The 13,596-nt window shown below is 42.7% G+C and overlaps 1 protein-coding gene across 1 annotated transcript; it reads right to left on the bottom strand.

The window, feature by feature from the left end:
- Window positions 1-3,262: 3,262 nt before the first annotated feature.
- Window positions 3,263-12,679, bottom strand: LOC110493338 (gastrula zinc finger protein XlCGF57.1-like). The gene is made up of 2 exons (XM_021567599.2): window positions 11,599-12,679; window positions 3,263-5,144 (listed from the first exon to the last, which is right to left on the bottom strand). The coding sequence occupies exons 1-2, from the start codon at window positions 12,044-12,046 to the stop codon at window positions 3,817-3,819; spliced, it is 1,776 nt and encodes a 591-aa protein (XP_021423274.2). The 5' UTR covers window positions 12,047-12,679; the 3' UTR covers window positions 3,263-3,816.
- Between the last annotated feature and the right edge of the window lie 917 nt (window positions 12,680-13,596).

The following is a 13,596-nucleotide window of genomic DNA, read 5'->3' as shown; positions in this document are numbered from 1 at the left end:
ATTTCTCAAGCAAGAATTTTCTAGGACTGTCTGGGAGTGGTCTGAGCGGTGGAGGGGAAAACTGAAAACTAGCTGTTATTGGCAGAGATATTTAGAACTCTTTCTTATTGGTCTATTAACTCATTTACATCTTGGTGATGTCACCAGTCAGTCCAAAACTCCAACCCAACCAAAACAAGCTGAAATTTCAGGCCATCTTTAAAAAAAAAAAAAGATTTTACACTAAAAAGGATATTATCATATTTTGTTTTCACAATTTCCCAGTATTATTCCAACCTCAGCGTGGAAGTATACATAAAACACAGGAAAATCACATTTGGAATTGAATATCCATTGTTTGTCACACAGATTCCTGGATGGTAAGTGGTGAAAGAAAGAACTGTAATCCAGGTGAGGTGTAACAGATTCCTGGATGGTAAGTGGTAAAAGAAAGAACTGTAATCCAGGTGAGGTGTAACAGATTCCTGGATGGTAAGTGGTGAAAGAAAGAACTGTAATCCAGGTGAGGTGTAACAGATTCCTGGATGGTAAGTGGTGAAAGAAAGAACTGTAATCCAGGTGAGGTGTAACAGATTCCTGGATGGTGGTAACAGAAAGAACTGTAATCCAGGTGAGGTGTAACAGATTCCTGGATGGTAAGTGGTGAAAGAAAGAACTGTAATCCAGGTGAGGTGTAACAGATTCCTGGATGGTAAGTGGTAAAAGAAAGAACTGTAATCCAGGTGAGGTGTAACAGATTCCTGGATGGTAAGTGGTAAAAGAAAGAACTGTAATCCAGGTGAGGTGTAACAGATTCCTGGATGGTAAGTGGTAAAAGAAAGAACTGTAATCCAGGTGAGGTGTAACAGATTCCTGGATGGTGGTAACAGAAATAACTGTAATCCAGGTGAGGTGTAACAGATTCCTGGATGGTAAGTGGTGAAAGAAAGAACTGTAATCCAGGTGAGGTGTAACAGATTCCTGGATGGTAAGTGGTAAAAGAAAGAACTGTAATCCAGGTGAGGTGTAACAGATTCCTGGATGGTAAGTGGTAAAAGAAAGAACTGTAATCCAGGTGAGGTGTAACAGATTCCTGGATGGTAAGTGGTAAAAGAAAGAACTGTAATCCAGGTGAGGTGTAACAGATTCCTGGATGGTGGTAACAGAAATAACTGTAATCCAGGTGAGGTGTAACAGATTCCTGGATGGTGGTGAAAGAAAGAACTGTAATCCAGGTGAGGTGTAACAGATTCCTGGATGGTAAGTGGTAAAAGAAAGAACTGTAATCCAGGTGAGGTGTAACAGATTCCTGGATGGTAAGTGGTAAAAGAAAGAACTGTAATCCAGGTGAGGTGTAACAGATTCCTGGATGGTAAGTGGTAAAAGAAAGAACTGTAATCCAGGTGAGGTGTAACAGATTCCTGGATGGTAAGTGGTAAAAGAAAGAACTGTAATCCAGGTGAGGTGTAACAGATTCCTGGATGGTAAGTGGTAAAAGAAAGAACTGTAATCCAGGTGAGGTGTAACAGATTCCTGGATGGTGGTAACAGAAATAACTGTAATCCAGGTGAGGTGTAACAGATTCCTGGATGGTGGTGAAAGAAAGAACTGTAATCCAGGTGAGGTGTAACAGATTCCTGGATGGTGGTGAAAGAAAGAACTGTAATCCAGGTGAGGTATAACAGATTCCAACTGATGTGAAAAATGGTCACCTTTAAAAAGGTACAAAAAATGATGAAGTAGCAGGTAACTTAAATCCAAATGAAAACGGTACTAAACTGTAGCTCTACTTGGCGTCTTCCAGTTCCTATCAGGCTTCACTCACCTGAGTAGTGATAGTAGTAGTAGTAGTAGTACTACTGATGCCATCTTACCCACAACCTATTTAGTGCCTTACCTTATTGCCTTACCTTAGTGCCTTACCTTAGTGCCTTACCTTAGTGCCTTACCTTAGTGCCTTACCTTAGTGCCTTACCTTAGTGCCTTACCTTAGTGCCTTACCTTATTGCCTTACCTTAGTGCCTTACCTTATTGCCTTACCTTAGTGCCTTACCTTAGTGCCTTACCTTAGTGCCTTACCTTAGTGCCTTACCTCCCTAATCTTACCTTATTTGCACACACTGTATCTAGACTTTCCTATTGTGTTATTGACTGTACATTTTGTTAATTCCATGTGTAACTCTGTGTTGTTGTTTGTGTTGCACTGCTTTGCTTTTATCTTGGCCAGGTCGCAGTTGAGGGAGAGGTTGTTGTCCTGGCACCACACTGCCAGGTCTCTGACTTCCTCCCTATAGGCTGTCTCATCGTTGTCGGTGATCAGGCCTACCACTGTTGTGTCATCAGCAAACTTAATGATGGTGTTGGAGTCGTGTTTGGCCACGCAGTTGTGGGTGAACAGGGAGTACAGGAGGGGACTAAGTACACAACCCTGAGGGGCCCCAGAGTTAAGGATCAGCATGCAGACGTGTTGTTGCCTGCCCTTACCACCTGTGGGCGGCCCGTCAGGAAGTCAAGGATCCAGTTGCAGAGGGAGGTATTTAATCCCAGGGTCCTTAGCTTAGTGATGAGCTTTGTGGGCACTATGGTGTTGAACACTGAGCTATAGTCAATGAACAGCATTCTCACATAGGTGTTCCTTTTGTCCAGGTGGGAAAGGGCAGTGTGGAGGGCGATTGAGATTGCATTATCTATGGATCTGTTTGGGCGATATGCGAATTGGAGTGGGTCTAGGGTATCTGGGAGGATGCTGTTGATGTGAGCCATGGCCAGCCTTTCAAAGCACTTCATGGTTACCAACGTGAGTGCTACGGGTGGCAATCATTTAGGAAGGTTACCTTCGCTTCCTTCGGCACAGGGACTATGGTGGTCTGCTTGAAACATGTAGGTATTACAGACTCGGGTCAGGAAGAGGTTAAAAATGTCAGTGAAGACACTTGCAAGTTGGTCCGCATATGCTTTGAGTACACGTCCTTGTAATTCGTCTGGCTTTGTGAATGTTGACCTGTTTACAGGTCTTGCTCACATCGGCTACCGAGAGGGTTATCACTCAGTCATCCAGAACAGCTGGTGCTCTCGTGCATGCTTCAGTGTTGCTTGCCTCGAAGCGATTATAAAAAGGCATTTAGCCTGTCTGGTAAGCTCGCGTCACTGGGCAGCTCGCGTCTGGGTTTCCCAGTCAACAACTGTTGTCATAACAACGTCGTAACATTTTCATACATGTTTAGCTTGATAACTTCTACACAAATGAACTAAATACAGTGACTAAATGAATCAAAGCCAAATACATTTTAAATATGTTCTGTTTTTATTTTTTGTTGCTTGGAGACGTAAAGGTCCGGCTAACAAAATAGGCCTGTTTTTTGAGTAAGCTTTCATACAATTTGATTTCATGTGGCCATAAACCAAAGAAACCCATTGCAATTTTTTTTAAAGTCAGAACACACTCAATCCCAAAGATCAGAGACTATTTAAGGTGTGATAATAGTACATCTTAAATACAAGCAAGTGAGATCTGTCTCGCTGATCATAGTCAGGGAAGAACTAAAAAAAAATGCAGATAGTTGCATGTCCCCTCATATAGAGAAAGGTGATAATAGTACTTAATTAATGCAACAGTTACAGACGACAATGGCAACAATGTGTTAGGGTGCAGACAGGTAATAGGCGTAGTAGTTTATGAAATGCAGTTCATCACAGAACAGAGCATCAACCTGGAGAAGTTACAACAGCTCACCCCACATTCTGCCACCCACAACAGTGTCTCTCTTCTCTCGTGTGATTTTCAGGTCTTTCTGACCAGGAAAATGTCTTTCCACACTGAGAACACTGGAAAGGATTCTATCCCGTGTGTGTTCCTTCATGCCTTTTCAGGCTCGCTAACTGGGTAAAACTCTTTCCACATTGGGAGCATTGGAAAGGCTTCTCTCCTGTGTGTGACATTTCATGCGTTTTCAGGTTCCCAGAGGTTCTAAAACCCTTTTCACACTTGGAGCAGTGGAAAGGCTTCTCTCCTGTGTGTGTCATCTCATGCGTTTTCAAGTTCCCTAACTGGGTAAAACTTTTTACACAGTGGGAGCAGTGAAAAGGCTTCTCTCCTGTGTGTGTCATCTCATGCATTTTCAGGTTCCCTAAATGGGTAAAACTCTTTCCACACAGAGAGCATTGGAATGGTTGTTCTCCTGTGTGTATTTTCTCGTGATCTTTAAGATGCCCTGAGTGTCTAAAATCCTTTCCACACTGGGAGCATTGATACGGCTTCTCTCCAGTGTGTGTTCTTTCATGCACTTTTAGATGCCCTGAGTATCTGAAACCCTTTCCACACTGGGAACAGTGATGAGGCTTCTCCCCTGTATGTTTTCTTTCATGATATTTCAGCTGCCCTATCTGGCTAAAAGTCTTTCCACACTCAGAGCATTGGAATGGCTTCTCTCCTGTGTGTATCCTCTTATGCTCTTTCAGATGCGATGACTGGATAAAACTCTTTCCACACTGAGAACATTGGAAAGGCTTCTCTCCTGTGTGTTTTCTCTTATGCTCTTTCAGGTGCAATGACTGGATAAATCTCTTTCCACAGTGAGAGCATTGATATGGCTTCTCTCCAGTGTGTGTTCTTTCATGCACTTTTAGATGCCCTGAGTGTCCAAAACCCTTTCCACACTGGGAGCATTGATACGGCTTCTCTCCAGTGTGTGTTCTTTCATGCACTTTAAGATGCCATGAGTGTCCAAAACCCTTTCCACACTGGGAGCATTGATATGGCTTCTCTCCTGTGTGTGTTCTTTCATGCACTTTTAGATGCCCTGAGTGTCTAAAACTCTTTCCACAATGGGAGCAGTGATAAGGCTTCTCGCCTGTGTGTGTCATCTCATGTGTTTTCAAATTCCCTAACTGGGTAAACCTTTTTCCACACTGGGAGCAGTGGAAAGGCTTCTCTCCCGTGTGCGTCATCTCATGCGTTTTCAGGTTCCCTACATTTGTAAAACTCTTTCCACACTGGGAACATTGGAATGGCTGTTCTCCTGTGTGTATTCTCTCATGTTCTTTCAAATGCGATGACTGAATAAATCTCTTTCCACACTGGGAACAGTGGTATGTTCTTGCTGGTTTGGTCATCTCTGGGTCTGGACTCTTCCCACGGTCAGGGTGAGAGTCTGGTCTCTCTCCTGCTAAAAAGACAAACAGAGTATTTGCTTAAACAGAAAGATCTGAATGAAACTTCTACATGATAAAACACTTTCTACAAGGTTTAATCTAGACAAGATCCCTCAATAAAATGCATCATCTTCAAGACCCTGGTGCTTGGTTTTCGGAACAGCAGGAGGAACTCTTCCTCCCTTCCTTCAGGCTATGATGGATGCAAGAGATTAGCTGAACAACTTCTATATTTAAGAGTTGTATTAAACAAATATATCCACAGGGAGACTGAAATGACTCTTCTGCAAGGTTTGTAACAATCTGCCAGCCTCGTGAGCGGAGGGCAAACCTAAATACTCTGGCCTTAACAGTTCCTTGTTTCATCCTTCCCTGGGTTAAAACATTAAATCAATGCTGCCTTGAGGGGGGTTGAATAGACGCTACATTTGAGTCACTTCAGGACACCCATGGGTTGATGTACCAATCACTAAGACCTGCTTTATGGTGACCTCAGACCTTAGAGAGGGTACCTAGGAGGTCAAAATCCAATAGGGGATTATCATCAGAATAGGGTTCTTAACAACCCAATCAGAAAACTCTGTTCTGCCACCTCTGGTCTCTTGGCCCTCCCACCCCTAATGGAGGTCAGCTCCCGATCAGCCCAGTCAAAGCTCTTCTCTGTCCTGGCACCCCATTGGTGGAGCAAGCTTCCCCTGATGTCAGAACAGCAGAGTCCCTCCCCATCTTCTGAAAACATCTGAAACCCTACCTTTTTAAAGAGTATCTTAAATAAACCCCATGTCCCCTCCTTCGCTTACACTGATTTTGCTGATAACTACGTTGTTGAGGGAAAATGTATTTGTTATGATTGTGATATCTTGTTGTCTCACCTAGCTATCTTAATAATATGAATGCAGTATTGTAAGTCTCTCTAGATAAGAGAATCTGCTAAATGACTCAGTACTGTAAGTCTCTCTGGATCAGAGCGTCTGCTAAATGACTCAGTACTGTAAGTCTGTCTAGATAAGAGAGTCTGCTAAATGACTCAGTACTGTAAGTCTCCCTGGATAAGAGTCTGCTAAATGACTCAGTACTGTAAGTCTCCCTGGATAAGAGCATCTGCTAAATGACTCAGTACTGTAAGTCTCTGGATCAGAGAGTCGGCTAAATGACTCAGTACCCTAAGTCTCTGGATCAGAGAGTCTGCTAAATGACTCAGTACCGTAAGTCTCTGGATCAGAGAGTCTGCTAAATGACTCAGTACTGTAAGTCTCTGGATCAGAGAGTCTGCTAAATGACTCAGTACTGTAAGTCTCTGGATCAGAGAGTCTGCTAAATGACTCAGTACTGTAAGTCTCTGGATCAGAGAGTCTGCTAAATGCCTGAAATGTAAATATTGACCAGCAGAGTGCTTCATCACAGAGTGGCTGTAGTGTTAAAGTGATAACGTCTGAGAAGACAGTGTTTGAAAGTTATATTGACACAGTTGTTCCGTCTCTGTCTATATATCGTGCCAATATATCCTCCAAACGCCATCTTCGTGGGCATTATCACGTTTATACAACGGGATACCGACATATCGAAATAATGATTGACATATTTTATAAATATTAATATAATATATATAAATATTTTATATAAATATTTTAATGAATGTATTCATTGTGTTTAATCCTTCCATGAGATATAATCCCGACACAAATCTATGGCTGCTAGACAAGCCGAATGGTCATTCATCCTATCGGTTAAATTGCCGGGAGACGCGACCCACTTCTTTTAGTTGTCTATCTACGGATGCAACGCGGTCGCTCATTTGTAATGTTTCTTATCCCTCGCTTGCGAGCTAGCCAACTATGGCTAACACGGTCACGTCAAACAGAACGACAACAAAGTAGCTGCGTTTGCGTTTGTTTAAGATGTTTTCTTGTGACATTTACTTGTGATACATCCATAACAATAAGCTAATGATGCGTGATTTTGCCTGGCATAGAACATGTGCTCTCTCGTCAGGACACTGTTCGGAGGAGCTAGCCAACACGGCCAACACGGATAACATGGGTAACACAATCCCTTCAAACTGAAGCTGGAAAGACTGTTGAACACATTGGAAAGGATCTTCGACGATCACATAAAACATTTTAGAAAAAAGTCTCAGCGCTGTTTTCCTCATAAGGTGAGGTATTGAAAGGTACTGAAAATATGGGATTTAATCATTTATCTTTCTCCGAACAATTGTATTAGACATATCATTTCCCTTTTTTTTAGCACACAATATAGCTCAATATCTGTATTTATTTTACAATCTTTTTTTACTCATCTTTATCAAGAGTCAATCATTTCGGACCCCATTGTATATCTGAACATATAAACAGCAGATTCCTAGTGAGCGCACCGACAAACCTTTTCAAAAACTGATTAAGGGGAAAATCACGTTTCATTGGATTGAAAAACATTTGCGATATCAACTCTTCTCTTCAAATCTTATTTGGTAGTCAGGAGGACCATATTAACAAATATGTACAATGAGGTTTGATAGAATGGCGCACCTGGGGAGATTTTAGGAGTGAGAATATATGAGGATTGGGGGGGATTTTAGGAGTGAGAATATATGCCAATGTTGCATGCGAATTCATCAATGAACTTGTGGGATTTTTTTATTTCACCTTTATTTAACTAGGCAAATCAGTTAAATAACAAATTCTTATTTTCAATGACGGCCTAGGAACAGTGGGTTAGCAGGGGCAGAACGACAGATTTGTACCTTGTCAGCTCGGTGATTGGAACTTGCAACCTTCCAGTTGCGAGTCCAACGCTCTAACCACTAGGCTACCCTGCCGTCCCTACACTCTAACCACTAGGCTACCCTGCCGCCCCTACACTCTAACCACTAGGCTACCCGGCCGTCCCTACAATCTAACCACTAGGCTACCCTGCCGTCCCTACACTCTAACCACTAGGCTACCCTGCCGTCCCTACACTCTAACCACTAGGCTACCCTGCCGTCCCTACACTCTAACCACTAGGCTAACCTGCCGTCCCTACACTCTAACCACTAGGCTAACCTGCCGTCCCTACACTCTAACCACTAGGCTAACCTGCCGTCCCTACACTCTAACCACTAGGCTAACCTGCCGTCCCTACACTCTAACCACTAGGCTAACCTGCCGTCCCTACGCTCTAACCACTAGGCTAACCTGCCGTCCCTACGCTCTAACCACTAGGCTAACCTGCCATCCCTACGCTCTAACCACTAGGCTAACCTGCCGTCCCTACGCTCTAACCACTAGGCTAACCTGCCGTCCCTACGCTCTAACCACTAGGCTAACCTGCCGTCCCTACACTCTAACCACTAGGCTAACCTGCCGCCCCTACACTCTAACCACTAGGCTAACCTGCCGTCCCTACACTCTAACCACTAGGCTACCCTTCCTGGGCTGTATGGTGAGTGGCTGAATCCGAATAGTCCAAAAGATGCAGCTCCTTACCTTATAACTTTACCTGTAGATTATGGTTCTAATAATCTAGCCACTAAGGAACCTTCCTTTGGGGTATTCTGATGCAGCCAACGTGTCTGTCTGTCACACACAGTGTGTTTGTTAATGCTTAAATACACTTTTTTGTTGCTTCGTGACCCACCAATTGAGGTATCTTTTGAGACCCACCATTCAGATGTGTAAAAACAAAAACACAGACCAACAACAACAAAAATTGATACACTACATTAACAAAAGTATGTGGACACCTGCTCATCCAACATCTCATTCCAAAATCCTGGGCATTAATATGGAGTTGGTCCCCCCTTTGCTGCTATAACAGCCTCTTGGAAAGCCTTCCATCTAGTGGAAGAGTTTCCCATGAGATGTTGGAACATTGCTGTGGGGACTTGCTTCCATTCAGCAACAAGAGCATTAGTGAGGTCGGGCACTGATGTTGAGCGGTTAAGCCTGGCTCGCAGTCGGTTTTACAATTCATCCCAAAGGTGTTCGATGGGGTTTAGGTTATAGGGCTCTGTGCAGGCCAGTCAAGATCTTCCACACCGATCTCAACAAACCATTTCTGTATGGACTTTGCACGGGTGCATTGTCATGTTGAAAACAGGAAAGGGCCTTCCCAAACTATTGCCACAAAGTTGGAAGCACAGAATCGGCTAGAATGTCATTGTTGTAGCGTTAAGATTGACCTTCTCTGGAACTAAGAGGCCTGAACCACGAAAAAACAGGCACAAACCATTATTCCTCCTCCACCAAACTTTACAGTAGCCACTATGTATTCAGGCAGGTAGCGTTCTCCTGGCATCTGCCAAACCCACGATTTGTCCGTCGGACTGCCAGATGGTGATTCATCACTACAGAGAACGTGTTTCCACTGCTCCAGAGTCCCATGGGGACGAGCTTTACACCACTCCAGCCGACGCTTGCCATTGCGCATGGTGATCTTAGGCTTGTGTGCAGCTGTTTGGCCATGGAAACCAATTTCATGAAGTGTCCCGACAAACAGTTATTGGGCTGACGTTGCATCCAGAGGAAGTTTGGAACTCTGTATTGAGTGTTGGAACCGAGGACAGTGGATTTTTACACGCTACAACACTCGGCGATCCCTTTCTGTGAGCTTGTGTGGCCTACCACTCGCGGCTGAGCCGTTGTTGCTCCTAGGTGTTTCCACGTAACAATAACAGCACTTCCAGTTGACCAGGACAGCTCTAGCAGGGCAGAATAACAGCACTTACAGTTGACTGGGGCAGCTCTAACAAGACAGACATTTGATGAACTGACTTGTTAGAAAGGTGCCACGTTGAAAGTCACTGAGCTCTTCAGTAAGGCCATTCTACTGCCAATGTTTGTCTATGGAGATTGCATGGCTGTGTGCTCGATTTTTATACACCTGTCAGCAAAAGGTGTGGCAGAAATATCAGAATCCACTCATTTGAAGGGGTGTTCACAGACTTTTGCATTTAAAGTGCACTTTGTATCTCTCATTTCATCAAGTGTTTCCGATATTTTGGCAGTTACCTGTAGAATGGACGGAGAGGTATCGCTCGAGTCGCAAAACAAAATGGAATATAACGCGGATAAAGTTCATGTGTCCAACATCACGATACTGACATTTTTTTTCAGTTCCTAAAAATACATATTTGGGTGTTTTTGGTGCCGTTGTCCATGTTTGTTCAGAACCTCCATACTGCACAACAAGGAGGAGGAAATGAATGGATGGTAGAGGAGGGCATTTGAAATGATTTCACTATATAGATTTTTTCACATGGAGCCTCTGACTTTAAAGCTGCAGTGTGAAGAAGCTAGCGAGGCTAAATGAGGCTATTTCTCTGCCTTACCTGTCCATGTCTACAACAACTCCATTCAGATTAAACAGCAGCCTACCGGTTGGTTGGTCATTGTAGCCGACTCTTTGTCATTTAACCAACTTCATTCCGTAATTGTAATTCGCATGGAGTCTCTGACTGTAGAGCTGCTTTGATTGGCTGACAAGAAGAAGCTACACGTATGAAAAGTGTGTCGGCTACCGGTATGTATATTTTACAGGGCGTACTCATGAAACTGTCATGGTCTATCCTTGTATCCTTGCATGGAGAAATGTCACAGAGGGTGTAAGGTTATTTAATGTAAAGAATATTAAAATAACTGTGTCCATCCCTAATTAACCAATCAATGGTTGGGGTAATTAATCAATGGTTGGGGTAATTAATCAATGGTTGGGGTAATTAATCAATGGTTGGGGTAATTAATCAATGGTTGGGGTAATTAATCAATGGTTGGGGTAATTAATCAATGATTGGGGTAATTAATGAATGGTTGGGGTAATTAATCAATGGTTGGGGTAATTAATGAATGGTTGGGGTAATTAATGAATGGTTGGGGTAATTAATCAATGATTGGGGTAATTAATCAATGATTGGGGTAATTAATGAATGGTTGGGGTAATTAATCAATGGTTGGGGTAAATAATCAATGGTTGGGGTAATTAATGAATGGTTGGGGTAATTAATGAATGGTTGGGGTAATTAATGAATGGTTGGGGTAATTAATGAATGGTTGGGGTAATTAATGAATGGTTGGGGTAAATAATCAATGGTTGGGGTAAATAATCAATGGTTGGGGTAATTAATGAATGGTTGGGGTAAATAATCAATGGTTGGGGTAATTAATGAATGGTTGGGGTAAATAATCAAGAACAAGTGTCTGGACCCTTCTATAACATGCCATTTACATAAAAAATATACATTTAGTTGTATATAAAAAACATGTAAAAGGCACATTTCTCCTTTAATATGGATGTGACCATTTGAAAGCACAATCTCCGGGACACCAATCACACAGTTTAATTAAACGCCGAACACTGTTCTCTCTCACTGAACGCACCCCTGAATAACATATTCAAGTGTAAAACGTCAGTAGAACGCCTCTTATTAAAAATCATACATTAGTTGAACAATGGCAAAGATGGTGCTCTTGTTTTTGAGATAGTACTCACTAGTGTTAATCAGATCTCCAGCCTCCTCTTCGTCTTTCACTCCAAAAGGTCCTTTCTCTTCTTTCACTATAAAATACTCATCTTCTTCTTTCAATGTGATTTCCTCCTTTTTCATTCTGAAAGCTTCTACCTCCTCCTCTTCCACTGTGACAGCCTCTATCCCATCTTCGTGTTTCAGTCCTAAAGGCTCTTTCTCGTATTTCACGGTAACATCCTCCTCTTCTTTCAATGTGATAGCCTCATCTTCCTCCTTTTTCATTCTGAAAGCTTCTACCTCCTCCTCTCCTTCCACTGTGACAGCCTCTATCCCCTCTTCCTCTTTCACTCCAAAAGGCTCTTTCTCGTCTTTCACTTCCTCGTCTTCTTTCACGACAATGTTCAGATCTTCTTTCTCCGTCCATCCGACCTCTTCTTCTTTAGCAGGGAGGGAGTAGCTTAGTGAGCTCATGGTCGAGCGAGGATAGCGGACTCAACTTCACTCCTAGATCGGGGATGAAAGCTAGCTAGAATTAGCGACGAGCCTAGTACTAGGCTAAGCATCAATCTTAACGAATTGGTAAATCTAACAAGCTATTTTACAATTTAACTAGGAGATATGCAAATAATGCGATAAAAACACAGATTAATATACACAAATACGGACAATGAAGCTTGAATTTTGTCGGTTTTATGTTGACGAGTAAGATACGGAACTGGCTGCATCAGTAGCCGAGTTGTTGTTGCAGAAGCGTTCCGTCCACTAGATTATACGTCACACAAGGAGCATCACCTGAAATACTTAAGTCGCCATCTGCTGATTGGAGTTGGCAAAGCAGTTATTCACTAAAAAAAAGAAAACCATAACAAATCATTTGAAAAATGAACAAATACGTTTTTCTCTTACCTCTTACAGCAAAGATTTTCCTCTACACAAGATAAGATCATGACTTTATCATGCCCACTGGGAAATTCTGTATGCGGCTCTATGTACATAATACACATAACAAGCATACAAATGACGTCAATACAACTGCAGACAATAAATATGATCATATACACATAGTCACTTTAACCATATCTACATGTACATACTACCTCAGTCAGCCCGACTAACCTGTGCCTGTATGTGGCCTCGCTACTGTTTTATGACAAATAAACTTTGATTTGATTGTCCAGTGTTGTTACGAACCCCTTTGGCCCTGCAGTCTGGGGTTAGGGTTAGGGTTAGGGTTAGGGTTAGGGGGGGTGATTGGGTAAGGGAAAAGGAGCAGGTGTGTCTTTTGATTGGGTTAGGGTTAGGGTGTCTTTTGATTGGTGACTGATGAGTGACACCTTTGACTAGGGCAGAAGGAAAGAAAACAAATACACACACAGGAAGGATACTTGTATCCGTAACTATTGTAGACAGGCCTGCTGGACCCACTAGTGATTATCATTCAGCCTTATTGTACCCCTGGACCCACTAGTGATTATCATTCAGCCTTATTGACACTGGACCCACTAGTGATTATCATTCAGCCTTATTGACACTGGACCCACTAGTGATTATCATTCAGCCTTATTGACACTGGACCCACTAGTGATTATCATTCAGCCTTATTGACACTGGACCCACTAGTGATTATCATTCAGCCTTATTGTACCCCTGGACCCACTAGTGATTATCATTCAGCCTTATTGACACTGGACCCACTAGTGATTATCATTCAGCCTTATTGACACTGGACCCACTAGTGATTATCATTCAGCCTTATTGTACCCCTGGACCCACTAGTGATTATCATTCAGCCTTATTGTACCCCTGGACCCACTAGTGATTATCATTCAGCCTTATTGTACCCCTGGACCCACTAGTGATTATCATTCAGCCTTATTGACACTGGACCCACTAGTGATTATCATTCAGCCTTATTGTACCCCTGGACCCACTAGTGATTATCATTCAGCCTTATTGTACCCCTGGACCCACTAGTGATTATCATTCAGCCTTATTGTACCCCTGGACCCACTAGTGATTAT

The sequence above is a fragment of the Oncorhynchus mykiss genome, chromosome 17 (assembly GCF_013265735.2).
Source record: "Oncorhynchus mykiss isolate Arlee chromosome 17, USDA_OmykA_1.1, whole genome shotgun sequence".
Taxonomy (NCBI): domain Eukaryota; kingdom Metazoa; phylum Chordata; class Actinopteri; order Salmoniformes; family Salmonidae; genus Oncorhynchus; species Oncorhynchus mykiss.
This window is presented reverse-complemented; position numbering and strand designations above follow the sequence as displayed.

Bases quoted from the DNA above. Each gene is read 5' to 3' on its own strand.
- LOC110493338 (XM_021567599.2), bottom strand. From the start codon at position 12,046: ATGAGCTCACTAAGCTACTCCCTCCCTGCTAAAGAAGAAGAGGTCGGA. The intron at 5,145-11,598 runs GTGAGTACTATC...TTGTCTTTTTAG, and splicing joins TGGAGATCTGATTAACACTA to CAGGAGAGAGACCAGACTCT.